The 20,657-nt window shown below is 54.8% G+C and overlaps 1 protein-coding gene across 1 annotated transcript; it reads left to right on the plus strand.

Annotated features, from left to right (window-relative positions):
* Positions 1-479: 479 nt before the first annotated feature.
* Positions 480-19,946, plus strand: Katnb1 (katanin regulatory subunit B1). The gene is made up of 20 exons (XM_059264599.1): positions 480-801; positions 1,974-2,269; positions 6,473-6,603; positions 9,388-9,505; positions 14,239-14,339; positions 14,608-14,649; positions 15,186-15,269; positions 15,420-15,535; positions 15,916-15,987; positions 16,160-16,310; positions 16,415-16,605; positions 16,715-16,845; positions 17,192-17,242; positions 18,023-18,084; positions 18,200-18,319; positions 18,417-18,566; positions 18,798-18,874; positions 18,949-19,023; positions 19,170-19,286; positions 19,542-19,946. Exons 2-20 carry the CDS (start codon positions 2,230-2,232, stop codon positions 19,672-19,674), a joined length of 1,962 nt encoding a protein of 653 aa, XP_059120582.1. The 5' UTR covers positions 480-801; positions 1,974-2,229; the 3' UTR covers positions 19,675-19,946.
* The last annotated feature ends 711 nt before the right edge of the window (positions 19,947-20,657 follow it).

The raw sequence follows: 20,657 nt of genomic DNA on the forward strand, positions 1-20,657 counted from the left end.
CCTTTCTCCGGTTCCCCAGTGCGGTGGTTTCCGTCCGCGAGCAGCCACAAGCTTACTCATCCATCTCCCACCGTGACTCTAGGGACGCACTCCTGGGTTCTACACCGACTCCACCTGTAATCAGGGTCTGTTTCTCTCGAGGCCTCCTCCATCAGGGAACTCAAGCCGGTAGGTGGATCCCAGCAGAACCCAAATCAGACCACGCGGACAACACCCACAGGCTGAGGGCGGGGTCCAGGCGGCCCTGTTCAAAGATGGAAGATGTGCGACTTCACGCTGCTCCAGAAGCTCCCTTCCCATTGGATGTCTTGGAATTGGTTCTCCAGTAATACTGACGTTGATTGGTGGAGCTAGGGCTGTTGCCGAAGTGATTGGTGCAGCCGCCCTCGTGTGCGGCTCGCGGATTTTTCAAATCTAACCGGGTTCCAGGAAGTGAAGGAAAAGGGCGGAAAAAGCCAGCCCGAGTTGGGGCGGGACTAAGGATATAGAAACCCACATTGGTTCTTTCAAGACCTCAGGGAGGCCCGTAAACGCTTCTTTCTCGTGATTAGTCCGAGTCGGGAAAAGGAGGCAGGTAGTTACGCAAATCGGCAGAAGCGCTTGCTTCTATTGGTTAATCTCAGAGGAAGGCGGAGCGTCTGAAGCGGCTGATTGGTGCAAGAAGTGAAGTGGGTGGGACTCTAGACCGGAGGTTTTGTTGTGAGGGTCGGTTGTCAAGCAGCGACCAATCAGGACAGAGGATGGAGGCAAGTGGGGGTCGCGCCTGGAGGGAAGCCTTGGCCTCCCGAGCTACAGCTGCAGGTAGAGTGGCCCTCGGGGTCCTGGAGGCAAGGGGAAGATGGCCCCGGTCTTTGCCGAGCCTGGAGGGGACGGTCGCGTCGCCGGCGGAGGGCTCTGGGCCAGGGAAGGCTGGAGCCGGTGCCCCTCAAGACAGAGGGGCGGGGGGTCAGGCGAGGCTGAGAGACCAGTAGCAGATTTGGATGAGCGAGCGGGACGGGTGCGGAGGCCGGAGAGGGAAAGCTAGTGGGCCGGAAGCAGAGCAGAGGATGTGCGGAGGACCGTATTGAGCTGGGGCTCCAGGAACAGGGGAGCGAATGAATGGGGGACTCCGATAGCAGCAGGGAAAAGGGGAGTGGAGAGGGTCCGGCGAAGCGTGGCCAACTTAGGGAGCTCAGGGTGTGCCGGAATGAGGAGCACGGGTGACAGGAGGAAGAGATGTGGTGAGAGTGGCTGTGGAAGTCTCCGTTCATGCTGTGGCCTCTTAGAATTGAGGAGTCATTCCGACTCACGCCTGGACTGGAGACCCAATTCCCGCCTGTGTCCTTGAGACTAACAAGAGGTGGGCGTGGTTCCCTTACCAGGAGCTGGGGAAGGAGGGAGCTAGAGGATCGGACCCTCAGCGTCCTCTTGAGAATCACTCCTCCCCGAAGGCCTTCACTGCCCGTCTCTTCGTTCTCACACTTTCACACTGTCCCTCTGTGTGTGTGTGTCTGTCTGTCTGTCTGTCTGTCTCTCTGCCTTTCGGGTGCCTCTCATGGGCCTCTAAACATAGCCTCAGACTCCAGTGCCCCATCGGGCACATGAGGTGCAAATCTGTGTGAACTGCAGACACGTGGGCCTCTCCTCTCCACTGTCTTAAGACAGCCAGCATCCTGGAGCACTGCTTTAGGCTGCTGGGAAGTCAGTCAGTCTTTCTTTCGAACTGACGAAGATCCGCCTGCCTCTGCCCGTGCTCCTGAGTGCCGGGGTTAAAGTCTGGCACCACCAGCTACTTAGGGAAGGTCTTTTGTCTCTAAGGTCTTTGGGTTCCAAGACACAGAGGTGTTCTGGTCAGGTTTTCTGGCCCAGTGTGCACTGCAGCTCCAGGCCCTGGGGGCTTTGGTGGGTCTGTATCAAGTGGCCTTAGTGACCCAGGGAGCTGTAACTCATCTCAAGAACTTGCTAACACTCCATCACCTCTGCTTGTATTCTAGCCCAGTGTTGAGCTGAGATGGCCCAAGCCTGACATTCCATGATCTGGGATCCTGACCTATGTGTACAGGCTGCTGCTTGGTGGCGGATGATCTAAACTACAAGGCAGTTCTGGGCCAGGAGAGGAGGTCTCTCTGCCTGGATGTGTGGGAACTCCCTGCCAACTTGATTGTCGGATCTGGGGGGGATCCACCCCCACCCCACAGGGAAAGCACAATCCATTTTGTGGGTGGGGTCTCAGGTGCCGCCCTCTGAAGCATGGCCACCCCTGTGGTCACCAAGACTGCCTGGAAGTTGCGTAAGTACTTTTCATGTTTCTTTATCACACTGTGGTTTCGTGAGCTGCTCGTTGCTGGGTAGTCTCAACCTTCAGGTTTGTGTCCTGTCCTTGGCACAGTCCTTGTTTTAAGGTAGACAGATGTAAATCACATTGGACAGGTGGATTAATCCTGCTGAAGCCGAGTTGCCTTATCTGTACAGCAAAGGAGTCGCTCCTACGTGCTGAGATTCCAGTGAGATCATGAACTTAGTAAAGCACTTTGTAAAGGATTTCCAGGCAGGCTGATGGGCAGAGTGTTTTGAGAAAGGCTAGAAGGTGTTCTAGGATTTTCAGCTCTGTTCCAAGTCAGTTTTCCTCCATCAGATGAAAGTCTAGGGATGGGGGTGGAGGGAGGTGCCCAAAGATGCTGGCCGGGCTCTGAGTGTAATCCAACAAAACTAGTTTTGAGTTCTTTAGTCTAAACCCATTTATACTCATTTCCTTTTTTGAGATAGGGTGTCCCTACAGCCTTGGCTGGTCTGGGACGTGTGCTTCTGTCTCCTGCGTGCTGGGAATAAAGGCTTGTACCACCACACCTGGCTCTTTCATATTCCTAAAAGTTATTGAGGACCCTGAAGGGCTCTTGTGTATGAAAGTTATACTTATCCATACGTACTGTACTGGAAAACAGTACTGTGACATATATATACTCACATCTGACAGTAGTGATGATGTCATCACATGCTGGGTGTCTTCCCGAAGACTCCGCCTCTGGAGCAAATGAGAGTACCAAAGGCCAGTACCATCCTAGTGTTTAAGATAACAGTTTTGTTCTTTTGGACTCTCTAAAAGGCTCATGAGCGCTACATGTGTTTGGAGGACCTGCATCTCACTTCTGTGGGTTTCTTCCCAACTGCAGCTGGTTGTCACAGGTTTTCTGTCCCAGGTCCCACTCTGCTGTCCCACCCCTGGGCTGTTTTCATGAGTGGACAAGGAGACTTGGGGCAGAGCTATTTTCTGGGTCTCAGTTTCCTCATTTGTAAAGTGAGAGATTGGGACCATTTTCAAGTTGTTCTCTAAAGCTCTAGGGTTCTGGGAGAACGCTCTCAATGGCACTCAGGAAAGGTGTACTTTGGGTAGGGTGGCTTTGTACTTATTGGCATTATGTATCCAGCTCGTTGATGGCTTACCCTACCTGAAGGTAGAACCAGATGCTAGGGGCAAGTGAGGGCCACCATATCCAAGGAGCTCAGCTTGGGAGGGCAATAGGCAAGAACCAGAATTACATCTGTTTATCGTCCTGCTCTAGTTCTGAACTGGTATGTGTGCTCTGATTCAGTTAACTAACTGATGTGGGTTGAGGGTGCATGAGCAGCAAGTGCAAAGGCCCTGAGGCAGAAAGCTTTGCATATTGAAAAGACTTACAGGAGACCATGGGGCTGTTGCATTCAGCAAGGACAGAGTGATGCCAGGTAAATCTAATGAGTTCTGCAGGGCACATGTCCACGAGACCCTTGCCATTTAAGACCCCAAGCATCCAAGTATTTAAGCAGCAAACAGTAATGTGATCAAGTATGTTGATGTTGAGGAGCTGACAGTTTCTTGTGCACAGAGGTTTATGGGTATATAGCCTGAGACCACACAGGCTGGGGCTGCAGGGTGTGGGGAGGATAAGAAGGCTCTTTGCCAGTATGGGATTGCTGAAACCCCCCCCCCCCCCCCCCCCCGGTCCTTTGTATTGTCCTCCCAGGATGTAGGTCCTTAGCACCTCTGGGCAGACCAAGAGTGACCCCCAGCTTTTGCTGAGATTTGCCAGGCTATAGTCCTGGGGCTTGGGGAGGTCCTGATGACTTATGCTGGAGGGAGAGCAGTAGCTGTCATAGGAGAGAGATACTGAAGAGTTTGATGTTTGTATGGAAACACAGCACCCATGTGTGGGCCATTGATGCTGTGCTCTTCAAGCCAAGCCAGAGAGGGAGCCCGCTGTGAGGACTGTGCTGTCTTCCTGTCTGCACAGGTTTCCATCAGCCCCTGCTTAAAAGGGAATCATCATACACCCACCCCCTGCCTGTGACTCTTCCAGCTCCAGGCCCTGCCTGGGATCCGTCTGATCCCCCTGGAGCCTGAAGGCAATAAGCTCTCCTTCCACATCCTCCCAGTGCCAGGCCTAGAGCTGATGCCTGGAAGTCCTTCTGTTTCACATTCATGGCTGGCTGGTGGTCCCGAGGCTTGCTGAGGTGGGACTCAGCCTGTCCTTTCTCACTTTGCCTGGGGAAGGTGAGAACCAGGGCACATGCCCGGGGTGTCTCTGACGAATTCAGGGTGTGGCTGCAGAGACAGAGCTGAGTGCTTGGGAACAGCTGCGCTGCCCTCCTGCCGGTTAGACAGATCTAGAGGGTTTGTGGCTCACGCTTGTGAGCAGCTGCCCCGAAGTGTGCAGAGGACAGGACTGTGGTTGAGATGGTGACTACAGCAAGACCCAACTCCCTTAGGTCCAGGCGGCAGGTCTTCCAGTACCTAGTTTGGAAATGTCTGGGTTTATAAGGAACTGTCACCCTGGTTTGGTCAGCCGCTGCTTGTACCAGCTGTGCCCTGCCAGGCCCTGAAGGGGAGTCATTTCAGAAGTTCGTCTTGGGTGGGACCCTAGGTGTCTTTAGAAACCCAAACTGTCAGGGCTTCCCTGGGCCTACTTTCCAGTATCATTATGGTCTGCAGCTCACACAAGAGCTACCAAGGCTGGGTAGAGTAGGACCTAGGGTGAGGGAAGGGTCCTTTACTAACAGCCATGACACCCTTCTCCATGTCGCCCAAGCCAGTCTCTAGCTGCTTTAGGGCACCCACATATTGGGGTTTCCTCTTGCCTGTGTGAGAGACTCAGCCTCTCCTTGTTCCCAGAGGAAGCTGGGGACAGGGACCGGCTTGCAGGCCTAGTCTGTCTCTTGATTCTCCGCTGAGTTTGTTCTTTCTGGGCAATGAGAAGGCCCACAGTCCCAGCCTGTGTTCCCCACTTCAGCCCTCCCACCGAGGTCCAGGCCAGGGGCTCTGGTGGACTGTCCTAGGCCTTACCCCGCATTCTCAGGGTCAGCTTTTCCCCACCAGGTCCTGCTGTATCTACTGTTATCTGCCATTATCCTTATGGAACCCGCTCCCTGCCTACCTGGGTCCCTGATGGCCAGTCTGCAGGCTCCCTCTCAGCCCATTCCCAATGAGCTGGCCCTGGGGTCATCCTGTCCTCCAGACAAGGACCCTCTCAGAGAGGAAGAGTGACTTGTCCAGGGCCATGCAGTTGGCAGAGCTCAGATCAACACTTGATTCAGAAGTCTGAACTGGGATCTAGAGACAGCTGTCTAGACAGAACTTGACTTCTTCGGAAGGTGTGTCCCAAGCGGGCTTTGTCTGTAGGGTGGCATCTGAGCAGTTGAAGGTACTTAGGTGATGCATGGGCCATCTAAAAATTTATTTTTATTTATTTATTTTATCAGAAAAAGTACTATCTCTGGATATTAGTGCTTAAGACAAAGTAGATAAAAATAGGAAGCTAGTTTTTAAAAGTAAACTTAGTCTCCCCACAGTATCTGTGGTGGTTGGTTCCAGGACCCCTCCACACAGACAGCCATGTCTCCCTGTACTCAGTCCTTCATAGAGTGGTGTGGTGTCTGAGTAGAAACCTGCACTTCCTCTGGGTACCTTGACTCAGCGCTCTTCCTTGTGATACTCAGTACAGTGTAATGTTGTTTAAATAGTTCTTGCATTATATTGTTTATGCACTAGCAACAAGGAGAAGTCCACTCATACTGATAAGCACAGGTGCTTGTTTGGCTTCGTGACAGGGTCTTGCATGTAGCCCAAGCTGGCCTGGAACTCATGATCCTTTGGCCTCAGCCTCCCAAGTGCTGAGTTTGCGAGTGTGCACCATGTGCCCAGCATTACAGCTGCATCTGTCCCAAGTATGCCCCCTCAGCAGCTGGTTGAGTGTGTGTAGGGAGGGTGTACCGTGTAGTGTGTGTTACCAGCTGATGTGAAGAGAAAGGAACTCAAAAAGGAGGCCTGAGAGGGGGGTGGGGAGCTGAGGTGAAAACAGTGATCTCAGCCTCTGGCCCACACTTTGCCCTGTGGCCGGTCCTGAAGCTGGTGGGAGTTATCTGAATGTTGTGTTCAGAGTTGGTGGCTAAGGAGGGCCACCTCCTCCATATGGCCTGTCAAAGTCCCCTGAGAACCTTCTTCTCCTCCTTTCCTATGTAGAAGAGATCGTCGCCCATGCCAGCAATGTGTCCTCATTGGTGCTGGGCAAGGCCTCAGGGCGCCTATTGGCCACTGGTGGGGATGACTGCCGTGTCAACCTGTGGTCCATCAACAAGCCTAACTGCATCATGGTGAGTGATGAACCAGAGTGGCTCCTGGTGGGGGCTCCTTGGCAGGCACTGGTGATCTCAGGTCACCAGAGTGGCCCAGCACACCATTAGTGCTACTCCAGTTATCTGCTCAGTAAGGGCCAGGATAGCCCAGGACAGCTGGGGTGGTGGCCAGCCCTCAGGAAGAGGGGATAACACAGGTGTGGGATAGAGCTCCAGAGTACTCATGGGAAGGTTTAAATAAGCCCCACTCTCCACCTGCCAGCTGTGTGGGGGTGTATCTTTGTCTAAGGAAAGGATCAGAGGGGACTCAGTTGGAGGCCATTCTTGAAGCACTTTTTCCTGGTCACACATCATACAGGGATGCAGGCTGCTTTCCAAGGCAGGACAGCACAAATAGGGAAGAGAGTCATTTCAGGCAGTGCTGTGGCCAGAGAGGACCAGGTTTTAAGTCTGTGCCTTTCCCAATGATGGAATAGAGAGAGGTACATACATGTGCACACATGTGTCTCCGAGTACCATCTTACTCATGAGTGACCTGGTTCTTTAGAATGACAGTGTCATGAGGATTTTCCCATGTCAACAAATACTGTTTTACAGCATGCTTTTAAATGGCTTCTTGGTATCCATCGCAGGGATGAGCTGTAATTAGCTTAGCCACACCCTGTCATCAGCAGGGCTGCTGGCTCCAGCTTTTAGGTTCTGCTAGCCCACAATATATCAAACATTCTCGTTTGTTCAAACTGTTGAGCAGATCCGTGATCACTGCGTCTAGGTCCCTAGTATGCAGTTCTGGGGAGTTGTCACAGTGGGCTCCAGAAGCCACTTTCTGTCTCACCCACGGGCGGCGTGGGAGTGTGGCTGTGCCCTGCGTCCTGCCACCTTAGGCAGTTGTCTTTTTTTTTTTTTTTAACTTTTGACCAAGTAAACAAAAAATGGGGGAAGGTGATAACTGTTAGTGAAAACTTGGTTATTTCAGAGATTTCGTAAGATGGGGCAAAACTGAGACCCACTCAGATCATGGCCCGTACATCAGGTTCAGGAAGGAATTGCTTTGTTTGTATCTTTTTCTTAGCTGTATTTATCTTAGTTGTATTTTTGTGTGTATGGGTGTTTTGCCTGCATGTATGTCTATGCACTGTGTGTGTGTGCAGTGTCTGTAGAAGCTAGGAGGTGGCATTGGATCTCCTGGAACTGGAGTAACAGATGGTTGGTAGCTGCCATGTTTGTGCTGGGCATTGACTCCAGGTCCTCTGGACGAGCAGCCAGTGCTCTTAACCACTGAGACGTTTCCCCACCCCCTGTTATGTTTTATTTGTAAGACTCAAATGTTTTCATTCCCCATAAAATGTCAAAGGAATATCCCTAAGTTGAAAAATGATCAGCATAGGCTAGAGATGTAGCTCAGTGGTAGAGTGCTTGCCTACATAGTTAATAAAAAGTCACCCCAAAGAAAAGAAGTGAATGCTGAATAGTTCTCTCTGCAGTGACCTCTGTCTCCCTGGAGATGATGAGGCCTCCAAATTCCTTCTGTGTCCTAGAATCATTCGGTCCACGGACAAGCAAATACATGTTTCCCTCTAGTGGTCTCATTCTGTGTACACACTCTAGCCTCATGGAACTCAGAATTCCTCATGTTTGAAGGATTACTGTGATGGGTGTTCACATGGCCTACAGTCTCTTGCCATGAATAACATTGAGTTTGTGCTTGCAGAGAATAAGTTCCCTGAAGAGTTGTGGTGCTATTCTTTTTCTGAGACAGGGTCTTACTGTGTAGCCCAGGCTGGCCTTGAGCTTGGAGATTCTCCTGCCTCAGAGCAGAGATGATCCAAACTGCTTGGACTGAAGATGTGTGTCATCACACCTCCCCTGAATGGGGGTTGTTTTTGCCCAGTTGTGATCCTGGAAGCCTGGGCCCATTTAGACGCCCTGCCATTGTCCAGCAGGAGTCAGACAGGCTACAGTAACTACGAGGCTTCAGACACTGGTGCTGAGGAACGCCCCTGTTTCCCACATGTCCCCATCAGGAATGTTGCCTTAGTGAAATGGCCACTGTGCTTTGAGGGGCCAGCATTGAGCAGAGAGTGAAGACACCATGGACTTGGGTTCTGGCCTTCTTTCCTAAAAGCTGAAGATGACAGCACCTTACCTGACCCATCTCTCGCTGCTCTGGGTGCTCTGGATGTGCAAGAGCCTCCATGGTCTCCAGCAGACCTTCCTAGGCCCCTGGAAGCATGGAGCAGGCAGCCTCAGGGAGTCAGGCACCCAGGGGCAGTGGAAATGTGTTCTTAACTTGCTGTGGCCTCTGTGATCAGACAGAGGAGATAGAGATGGGGATGGCCTGGATGGGATCTTTCAGACTGGGGGTGAAGGTTCCACATCTCCTTCCAGTGACCCAGAGCCATTTCTCTGGGTCCTGCCCATGCCCGGAGCCAGAGGCACTGTAGAAGGGAGAAGGATTGGTTGAAGGATGCCTGGGGATTTTCTTTCAGTCAGGGTCTCAGTATGTAATCAAGGCTGGCTGGGATCTCACTATGTAGTTCAGACTGGTCTGGAACTCATCATCCTCCTGCCTCTGCGCCCCCCCGCCCCCCCAGGGCTGGGGCCACAGGTGTTTGAAGGGTCGTTTTGTCCATTGTGCTGATGAGCTGCCAGCTGAGTTGGGGCAGAGGTGGGGACCCCGAGAACAGCTCACCACATATTACTTCTGACTGAAGCCATTCTCAGGGACCCTAAATTTGGGACAGTAGCTGGGGGTGGGGGTTACCCTTGCAGTTCATTGGAGCTGCCACCCTCTCTCTGCAGAGCCTGACAGGTCACACGTCCCCTGTGGAGAGTGTCCGCCTCAACACCCCTGAAGAGCTCATCGTAGCCGGTTCCCAGTCGGGCTCCATCCGCGTCTGGGACCTGGAAGCTGCCAAAAGTAGGCCTCCCTGCTTACTGTTCCTTCATGCGTGGGGGCCCCGCTTCAGGCTTGGGGCATTCTGTCAGACTGCCGCCTCCAGGAGGTCTGAGTGCTTTGTTCTCAAGCACTGACCAGAGTGGGTGGCATGTTGTCCATACCACTCCATCAGTCCCGCAACAATGGGCACTGTCATCCCCCAAGTGCTAATATGAGGAGGTACCCAAGTGATGAACAGTAAGGTGTGTGTGTACATGTGCATATGTGTATTTGGAACCTGGAAGGACATCAAATGTGAGGGGATACCCTGCAGGCATGTGAATAAGTAGATGGCCATGTGGGAAGAGCCATTAAGATCCTGGGGAGCACCCACCTCAGGGTAGGGGTTGGGTGGCTGGGTCTTCTGTCTGCCTCCCTTCTTGCTATCTTTATTTAATTTTCACTTTGACAAGAATAACACCTGCTTTGACAAGTCCATTTCGGCAGGAACCCCGATGGCAGGAGGAAGTCTTTGCCCCATCCTCCCCCGTTCTAAGGGCCTCTGCTCTCCCTTCCCCACTACGGTGCCCACCAGCACCACCCTTTCCTACAGCTCTGGCTTTGCACTTCCCTCTTGTCTTTAAAACAACAAAACAAAAACAAGTTGGCCCTTCATAATGGTGCCTGCCTAAAATGCCAGCCTTCGGGAAACTGAGGCCAGAGAACTGGTGTAAAATTGAAGGCCAGCCTAGCCTATGGTGTATTAGCCCACCTCAGACAGACAGACAAACAAACAAACAAGCCCCAAATAAGAAAAGGTACCCCCGCCCCTGCAATGAGAAGCAGAACTTGGCTCTCAGCAGCTCCCCAGGCCCCTATTTCCTGTCCCTGAAGTGTCACCATTTACGTGGTCAGTGTTGGTGCTGTAAGGACCCCGCGTGGTTTTCTTGTGACTTGGTTTCCTGGAGTGAACAAATGCTCTTTTCCCATGTGCATTTTCCACATTCTTGTCAAAATCATTATTGATCATCGTTAACCATCATCACAAGCACACCGTTAGAGGAGTCAGCTTTGAGCCTCTCCTGTGATCCAGCTCTCTCTTCCTCAGGCCCAGGGCCTGGGAGCCATCACGCCTGGCCTCCTCGTCTCTGAATTTGCTGTCCTGAGACCTCCTGTGTCCTCCTGTGGCTCCCTCCTCTCAGATGGAGTACTTTCTTCCGTGATCTGCTATGAAGGGGTGAAGGGAGCTGGGTGTAGTGTCACACACCTGGAGTCCGAGCTCTCAGGAGACAGAGCAGGAAGATTGCATGTTCAAGCCCACCCTGTCTCACAGTGCAGGGGCAAGGGACATAGCTCAGGGGTAGAGCCCTTGCTTGGCATGTGTGAGGCCCTGGTTTGATCCCTGGCACTAAGGGCGAATGGCAGGCACAGTGTTACGGACCCTCTATGGCCGAAAGCGACTTTATTCTATCTCTGTTCTTTAAAGTTCAAGTGTAGGATTCTCTTGGAAATAATTTACTAATGGGATTAAAGGCATCACGACTGCTTTTAGCGTCCAGAGCTGCTGCAGAATCCGGTGCTGTTTCTCTGTGGGCCCTTTACGAGGGATCTGCTTTTCTTCCTTCTTCCTCCCTCAGCGTGTAGGATGCGTTCCGGCCTCGTGGCTACACGCCCTTCTGTGGGTGTGTTCTCACATCTGAGCTTAGGCCTCACAGAGTCCTTTTGGTCTAGAAACTCTCACCCTGGGGTGTGGCCACAGAGTCCTGCCTTCTCTGTGGATGCCACCATCCCCAACAGCCCCACAGATTTGTCAGAAAATTCAGGAATTTGATGTGGAACACCTCCTCCTTACTCTGTAGTATTGACAGCTAACTCAGCGCATTTTTACCATCCATTGTTCAGGCCAGCCTCAGGGGATCTGAGCAGAGTTGGTTTGCTGGTCTCTGGGGCCAGCTGCTGCAGCTCAGAGGCCCCAGCTTTCCTTGTCCAGTGAGAGCTCCCTGAGCTTGGCTGAGCCTAAAAGGCCCTTCTGGTACAGCCTCTGCTGCAGAACGCAGGCCACTGGCGTGTGTGCCTGGCAGTGAGCGTAACTTCATTCAGGAACATCGGTGGTTTTGTGTTGTGGCCCTCAGGAAAGATGGTATCCCTTGGTCCTCGGGGGTGAACTATACATGTTGATGGCATTGAACAGAGAGCCCCAGAACACCTTATGACAAACAGGGCATTGCACTGTGTCTCAGCAGACGTTCTTTGGCCAGGCCACATCAGGCCTCAGAGCATGCTGTGCTTATCACTGGATGTGAGAGGCAGGGAGGACCATGCCAGGGTGCCAGGCTCTGACGGAGAAGGCAGTCAGTCTCCAGGAAACCTCTGCCTCAAACCGATTCCCAGTGAAGATCACCACTCTTCATGATTCACCAAAGAGCTACGGGCCAAAGGGAAAAGCTACAAAGACACAACCCACCCCTGACGTCCCCAGTCACTGTGCTCCACCTGGGGGATGAGAATGATACCTTCAAATAGCGAGGCGGAAATGGACAGTAAAGCCTGGTTGGCAGGGCTCCCCGTTTTGACAGATGGGCAGGCTGAGACCGTCAAAGGCACGGGGCTTAGTGAAAACCCTGAGGCTGTAGGTGGCAGAAGCTAGAACTTGAGTCTTGGTGTCAGAACCTTGCCCCAGTACGCTCTGCTGTCCATCTACCTCTAGTTGGTGATTCTCAAGCTTGCCCTCAGGAGGGAGAGCTAAGGTCTCAGGGCTCCTACTACCCCAGATGTGGGCATCAGGGGTGAGAACCCAGAGAAACTTGAAGGACACAGGGGCTTCTGAGAGAGCCACAGTTAACACTGGAGGAATGGGCAGAGACTGAACAACCACTCCATTGGGAGACCTTGGAGGTCCCCACATGTGCAGACAAGTCCAAGTCTCCTCCACTCTGCAGTCCCTAGAGCTTGTGACCAAGGCTAGACATCTCTGGGAGAGACAAGCAAGGGCAGAAGTCATGGCAGAAGAATGTGGTCCTCCCAGCTTTGTGCAGTGCAGCTGGGAGGTAGGAGCACCGGCCTGGGGGGCCCACAGGAAGGCACCCCTACCTCAAGAAGCTGGCCTGGGTTGGGCAGGCCCCACCACAGTCTCTTGTGTCTCAATTTCCCTTGCTGTGGCAACAAGGCAAGAGGTGGCTAGGGCAGCTTGTTCCCCAGGCTTCCCGAACTTCTAGCGATTCAAGACAGCCGAGGAGCAGGGAACGCCAAGAGCTCAGTGTGGGTGTTCTGGAGTTGGACATCCACACCAAGGATGAGTCAGGGGCCTTGGCAAAGTCCTCAGGCACGGGAAGGAGGTGTCATCCCAGCTGTAGTGTCCGTCAGAAACCAAGCAGAGAGGTGAGATGGGCAGCGGGCCTGGTCCTCAGGGCGGATACTGGCTAGGGCAGCCGTTCCTTTGTGCTGTTCCTGCCTGGACAGCTCTGGCTCCAGTTCACTCCTGAGGCTCAGGTGGTGCTTCGGAGGCAGCACCTGATCTAACTGTGGTCCATCCACTGCAGTTCAGCCTCAGGCAGGATGCCTCAGCACCCACCCACCTCCTGGCTTTGTCAGAGGGACTCTGAGCTCATGTATAGAGTCAGCTCGCAGAACACCGGAAATGCTCAGCGGATGTGCAGTGACTGGAGGCAATAGCTAGCCATAGCTCTGCGTAGTGCATCCTCACTGAGACCAGAAGAGGGAGAAGACACGCTGTGAAGTCTGAGGAGGAGAGTGGAGTCCAGAGGAGAGACTGGAGGAAGTGAAGGCAGGCAGGCCTCCAGGAGGAAGCTATAATGGGGGTCAATACAACCCCACTCTTAAGTCCTTGGTGTTCCTTTTCTTAGTTCTCACTATAAACCGACCTGAAGGTCAGGGGTTGGGGGCCGGCCTAGAGTCACACAGCAGTTAAGAAGCAGAGTCGGAACTGATCCTAGTTTTGTGGGTGGCCTAGTGTGGACGGGAGGATTCTACAGTAGTTACTCAGTTCAGCTGTGCTTGGACCTTTAGGTACGTGCCCCTAACACGAGAGCTCACTACCTGTTAAATCTTGGTATGACCTAAGGATAGCTGGCCTCGGTACCCCTTGGCCTACCACTCATGGGCTGGTAAGCTTTCTTTGGGCAGTGGAAATACAAGTCTTCCAAAACGCTGCCTGTAATCCTTGGAGACACAAGTTTGCCACTGGCCTGTCGGGCCTTAATGGATTAGCTGTGTCACCAACAGGTGATTAGTCTGCTCCTGGCTGCACCTCCCCTGTGTCCTCCATTCGTACTTGCTTTAGGGCCGTCCTCATGGTCACTTGCATGGGTGCCATCCCACTGGGCATTGTGAGTCCCAGCCGTAGCCTCCTCTTGCCCATGGCTGCTACCCACGTGTCCCTTGTCTTCCTGGACTCTTTAGCCAAGCAGCTCCCCCATTGCAGCCTCTCTGCTCAGTCCTTGGTACTGTCCTGGGGGTTATTTGCCCTGCATAATAGCCCCATGGCCATATGGCCCGGGCCAAGCACTGTTGTGACTGCTCCTGTCCAGGGGCCTTGGCACACATAAGCTATGGGTAATGCCATGCATTTTCTGGGGACTTGAGTAGTGACAGAAATGGCTATAGAACTGTTAGGGTGGCAGGCACTGGCTCATCTCCCCTATTTTCATATTGGCATCCCAGTTTCTGTGCCAAAGGGTACACACAGCTGGCCTTGGCAGGCTGCTGCTGGCCAGCTAACGTTTACATGGTGCTTCTGCTTTATCTTGCTTCATTAGTTCTTCGCACACTCATGGGGCACAAAGCCAACATCTGTAGCCTGGATTTCCACCCCTATGGCGAATTTGTGGCCTCAGGTTCCCAGGACACAAATATCAAGGTAAGGTACCACTCTGCCTATGTCAAGTGTAAGGGAATCCTTCCTCCATGGCAGCATCCTTGGGACAGAGGACCCGTGGACTCTGGCCAGACACTTCAACTTGGGATGCCCAGCTTGGGCAAACCTTCCAGCCTTTCTCTTTGGGCCTGACATGACCTAGAGGTATCCAGAGTCCTCTCTGCTCCGAACTGCACTGTACCCTCTAGGGCCCTCACAACCTCTGATGATCTACCCTCCCCAACACCTCCCCTGCTTCTCTTCCCTACAGCTCTGGGACATCAGGAGGAAAGGCTGTGTCTTCCGATATAGGGTAAGCATGACCTGTGTCGGTTACCTATGACCTTATATCAGTCACAGCATGGGTCCACACCACAGTGGGGCCGGGGGCTGCAGTCCATTGCTGGTTAACCCCCAAAACAGACCTGGGTAGAAATGGGAGTGCCTTAGGTGGTCATCTGGACCCCAGCTTTCCACCAATCCCCAGAGCCATAGCTATTAAACTATTCCAGCTTTGCTTTTGCGGTCAGGTGGCTGGCGTCTCTGGGTGCGGGGCTTCCTGTTCATAGGTATGTGGCAGTACTGTGACTAACAGAATCCTTCTCAAGGGCTTTTGGAAGCGGCCATAAAACACTTTTAGCATGTAACAGACGGCACAGTTGTGATTTCTTGGAGGCCTGGGAGTCTGGCCACATAGAAGGATCCCTCCTGTCTCCCAGTAGTGACCATCCGTCCTTTCTGTGGCTGGTCCTTAGGAAGGCCCTGTGTTTCAGGGCAGGCACTGGGGATGGGGAGGTGCTGTGGGACCCAGGCTCCTCCAAAGAGCTTGGTTCTTTTCTTCTTCCGCAGGGGCACAGCCAGGCTGTGCGGTGTCTTCGGTTCAGCCCTGATGGGAAGTGGCTGGCATCAGCAGCAGATGACCACACAGTGAAGGTAACTCCTGACCCGGGCGTGCAGGCTGGGCCCAGCGGTCTGCTGCTGCTCATACCTCACCTCCCTGCTAACTGGGAGGACAGAGGGAGCTCAGACCCTCAGGCAGCCAAAGGCTCAGCCTGGCCCTTACCTCTTCCCACCCTGCTCCAGCTCTGGGATCTGACGGCCGGCAAGATGATGTCCGAGTTCCCTGGTCACACAGGGCCTGTCAACGTGGTGGAGTTTCACCCCAATGAGTATCTCCTAGCTTCTGGCAGCTCTGACAGGTGAGGAGGAGTAAGGCACATTGCCTGACAGCTGTCCCCTCCTTCTCTTACCCTGTCATATGCCTGAAAGCCAGCCTGTGTAGGCTAAATTGAAGCCAGGATTGGTTCCTGGTCCCATTCTTCCCTGGCTAGTGTCCTGGTGCTGCACTTCCTGTCCTGTGAGGACCCACACCCCCTGCTGGGGCACAGTGCGGGGGAAGCCCCTGGCAGCTGGGGTTAGCTCTGGGGCAGGGTTGTCAGGCACAGCCTAGGTCATCTTTACCCTCTGTGCGCACAGGGCCATCCCTGTCCCAGACATCACTCCTAGTGCCCCCGCAGGGAGGGGCCTGGAGAGGCCCTGGGCAGCATGAGGGACTGGCGTCCTGTGGCCATCTTTGCAGGACAATCCGCTTCTGGGACCTGGAGAAGTTCCAGGTGGTGAGCTGCATTGAAGGGGAGCCAGGGCCTGTCAGGTACGCAGAGTTCATGGAGTCTCTGCCCTCAACCGAGTAGTGGGATGTTGGTCAGGGTGATCTTGCCTGCCTCCACTCCTCCTGTGTCCTGGGCTCACCTGCTTTCCTGTGCCTTGGTGTCGGGTTCCAGCTGGGTGTCCCAGGACTGACAGCCACCTCTCACCTGGCCTAGGAGTGTCCTCTTCAGCCCTGATGGCTGCTGCTTGTACAGCGGCTGCCAGGACTCGCTGCGTGTCTACGGCTGGGAGCCTGAGCGCTGCTTTGATGTGGTCCTTGTCAACTGGGGCAAGGTGGCCGACCTGGCCATCTGCAATGACCAGCTGGTGAGGGTTCAGTCGCCCACCCCCCACCCCTCCCCTCATGATCCCACCTACTGGGCCTCCTGGGGTCTGGCCCCACTCCACACCAGCCCTGCCGTGTCCTGCAGATAGGTGTGGCCTTCTCCCAGAGTAATGTCTCCTCTTACGTGGTGGACCTGACGAGAGTCACCAGGACAGGCACTGTGACCCAGGACCCAGTGCAGGCCAGCCAGCCTCTGACACAGCAGACCCCCAACCCTGGTGTCTCCCTCCGCCGCATTTACGAGCGGCCCAGCACCACCTGCAGCCAGGCTCAGAGGTGGGTGCTCATGGCCCTGGCAGGGTGTATGTCCCAAGAAGGCCCCTGACCCCTCGACCCTGGGCCTCACTGAGGATCCTGGCCTCTTCTGCTTGACTGCACACACCAGGGTAAAGCGCAATTCAGAGAGTGAGCGGCGCAGCCCCAGCAGCGAAGACGACAGGGACGAGCGTGAGTCCCGGGCCGAGATCCAGAATGCGGAGGACTACAATGAGATCTTCCAGCCCAAGAACAGCATCAGTGAGGCCACCCTCCCTCCCGCCTCACAGCCCAGCACCCTGCTGTGGCTGTTTTCCCTAAACTTGACGTGGTCTCCGCGGTTTTATGCCGGGCTGGTTTCTAAAAGCAGGATCCTGGACCCTCACAGCAGAGGTCCCGCAGCTACTCATCGGTGGCCCCTGCCCAGCCCTCCGCCCTGTTCTAAGTAAAGAGGGCCTGTGGGTTCAGATGGGTTCTCGGGGCCAGAACCGTGTGCTTGGGGATCACTTCCAGCCGTGTGTCTGTCGATGAAGACCTTGGCCACACACAGGGCCTGTTCCCAGAGAGCTTATGGGAACCCAAGTATCCGCCTCCTTTGCCTTGGCAGGTCGGACGCCGCCCCGGAGAAGTGAGCCCTTCCCAGCACCCCCAGAGGATGGTGAGTTGGGCAGAGCTGGCCTGAGGACCAGGCCTTGCCTCTCTTGGTGCGACCCCTAGCCTACCCAATTAGATCTTGTCCCTGTACCTACCTAAAAGTGCCTACCATGTGCCTGGCCCCAGGGAAGGGCCCTGGGGCAGCTTAAGCAAGGCAGGCCGTGCCTCCTTCAAACCCATGCCTGCCTGCTTGGAGAGAACCAAGCATAGGTAGGCCTGGCCCTGGGGTGTGTGCTACTGGGGACTGGGTCTACTGCAGGTACAGGGGAAGCAAGGCTCTGAGCGGGCAGAGGGCAGGAAGGGCCGGGGTGGGGAGAACCAGGGCATCATCAGGACCCAGACCTGGAGCAGGAGCCAGAGAGCCCTGGCCAGGAGTTTGGGACTGAAGAAAGGGACCATCTAGTCTGTTTGGGATGGCAAAGGGTCCACCCATGGCATCTCTGTCCTCTGGCTTCCACTGGGGACCCAGGGCTGCTGCTTTATCTTAGTGAGACTGTTTGCTGAGACCCTCTCCCCGTTTCCTGCTCACCCCCCACTCCTCTGTTGCCCTCTTCACATACTCCACTCCTAATGGCAGGGTTGCCCTGAAGCTACTGGGTCCCATCTACACACACCCAAGGACAGCCCCTGCCTCAGCTCCCCAGGATGAGCTCCCTGGTTCCCTCTGTCCATCTGCTGGCACCTGCTCCTTCCCAGCCACAGATGTCAGAATCCCATCCTGACCTCTGGCCTCTTCCCATCAGGTCCTTCCCGTCTGACAGCGAGCTTTTCTTTCTACTTCTAGACACAGCCACAGCAAAGGAGGCCTCAAAACCCAGCCCAGCCATGGATGTGCCAGTGCCAGATGTATGTCCGAGCAGAGAGGGCATCCTGTGGGTCTGAGCCAGGGTCGGGAGCTTCCTGTCAGGAGCTGAGGGAGGGAGGACTCGGGCAGCTCTAGCTGAGTCTCTGCTCTCTGCAGCTCGAGGTCCCAGCCCGGCCTCCAGTCTCGACTTCCACTCCTGCCCCCAAGGGCGATCCTGTCATCATCCCTGCCACACGGAATGAGCCCATTGGCCTAAAGGCCTCGGACTTCCTGCCCGTGAGTGGAACCTACCCAAGAGGTGGGGTTGAGGGCTGAAAGGAGGCTGGAGTGTGCCATCTGCTCCTGTGCCAGCATCTGGCTACCGTCCTCCTAGGCCGTGAAGGTCCCTCAGCAGGCAGAGCTGGTGGATGAGGATGCCATGTCACAGATACGCAAGGGCCACGACACCATGTGCGTGGTGCTCACCAGCCGCCACAAGAACCTGGACACTGTACGGGCTGTGTGGACCACAGGAGATATCAAGGTAAGGGTGACCTCTTACCACCTGTTGCGTGGGCTTCAGGCTGAACAGAGAGAGGCACACGGGGGCCTGGGTACCGCAGCCTGGTGGTGTCACCGTCCGTACGCAGCTTCCATCAGTTGAGTCCTGACGTCAGGCTGTGCCCTGCCATCCCGGCTGGTGCAGTCTGTTAACGTGCCTCCAACCCTGTCTACTCCCATCCTGTGCTGCCCTCTTAATGGAGCTTGTCTGCAGACATCAGTGGACTCTGCAGTGGCCATCAATGACCTGTCTGTGGTGGTGGACCTCCTGAACATTGTCAACCAGAAAGCGTAAGTGGCCTCAGGAAGAGAAGAACGGGGTGGTCAGGGCTGCCTGATGGCATCACACCCAGCTCTCTCTCTAGCTCCCTGTGGAAGCTGGACCTGTGCACCACAGTGCTGCCACAGATTGAGAAACTTCTGCAAAGCAAGTATGAGAGGTAGGGAGCCCTCCATACCCTGGAGCCACCAGAGTGGCAGTGGGCATGTGTGTGCATACGCCCATCTGTGGAGGATCCCTCTATCTCTGTCTTCTCTCTGGCTCTGGGCCCGTCTGTGTATGACTCCATCTACCTTGCTCCTGAAGCTATGTCCAGACTGGGTGCACCTCCCTGAAGCTGATCCTCCAGAGGTTCCTGCCCCTCATCACTGACATTTTGGCAGCCCCGCCTTCTGTGGGCGTAGACATCAGCCGAGAGGAGAGGTGAGGAGCGGGGTGCATCCTCCCTTGTGGGTGGCTGTGCCCAGACAGCTCATAGAGAACACTGTCTGGGAAGTGGCTCGGGATGGATGGGTATGGCCAAAGCATGGGTTCCTCCATGGTCTTGCTTGTTCCTACACACTAGCATGGCTTAGGGGACTTTTTGGAGTGGTTAGGGGAGCAAAAACCCTCGGCCTGTCGGGCATGATGGCCAGGTGGGGTGGCCTCCGTCCTCAGGTGCTGCCTCTTGTCCTGCAGGCTGCATAAGTGCCGACTCTGCTTCAAACAGCTCAAGAGCATCAGTGGCCTCGTCAAGAGCAAGTCAGGTCTGAGTGGCCGCCATGGCAGTGCCTTCCGTGAGCTGCACCTACTCATGGCCAGTTTGGACTGAGGACCTCATGGGTGGAGCACCAGCAGCCCTCACTGGCTTGGTCTCACACTCTAGTCACTGTATGCCCAGGGCCCATGAGCCTCAGCGTGGCCTCCACTCTTGCCCTGACGGCCATCCTGGAGGCAGCGTGCCAGCCCACAGACCACCTTCCCAGTTGTGGACTCCTAACTTCCTCTCCGGCAGCAGCTGCACAGTCTTGCTTCTCAGGGCAACTCCAGCCTTGGAGCTGCTGCTGTAACTTATCAGGCAGATTTATTAAATGTATAACTGTTCCTGACTTCCTTATCGGAGATATCCTCTGGCTCTCCCTCCCAGCACTGGCCCAGAGGTCTCTGGAGGTTGAGACTAGCCTCCTCCAAGTCCCAGTGCAGCTTCCGGATGTGGCCAGCAGGGGGCAGCAGAGTGCCAGGTACACAGCAAAGGGCTGCCGGGTCAGCTTTACTCTGGAGAAGGGGAGGTGGAACAGGTGAGGAGGCCATAGGTATCTTAGCCACACTCCCAATTGTCGTTGGGTTCCTTCGATGCCAGTGGATGCCCAGTCCAGTGACTGCATAGCCAGATGGCAGGGCCCCAGCCTCATGGCTAAGAGCCATCAACCCTCCCTCTGACCTCTGGCTGCCCTGAGGGACTAGACCAGGATGTTAGACGACCCTGGAAGACTAGAGTAGCTTACACAGCGCACAGGAATCTGCTTCCTGGCTGGATGAGAGCCAGCCTCGGCCTTAGTGGCATCCTGAGAGTTTGCCCTCCAGGACAGCTTTTAATATGGCCAGCAAGAGGGCAGAAGGCTGGGGCCAGGCACGGATATGTAGAGGTGGGGAGTGGGGCCATTTTTAGTGGCCACAGTTCCAAAGACTGGGAGGAGGGCCCGCACAGGGTGAGCAGTGGCTGGCACACCTGACAGGTCTTTGAAGCTCCCGGAAGCCTCAGTTCTCCATCTGTGACATGGAGAAGGGCATCACTATGGGGGCGATGGGACAGTG

Source organism: Peromyscus eremicus, chromosome 5 (assembly GCF_949786415.1).
Source record: "Peromyscus eremicus chromosome 5, PerEre_H2_v1, whole genome shotgun sequence".
Classification (NCBI taxonomy): Eukaryota; Metazoa; Chordata; class Mammalia; order Rodentia; family Cricetidae; genus Peromyscus; species Peromyscus eremicus.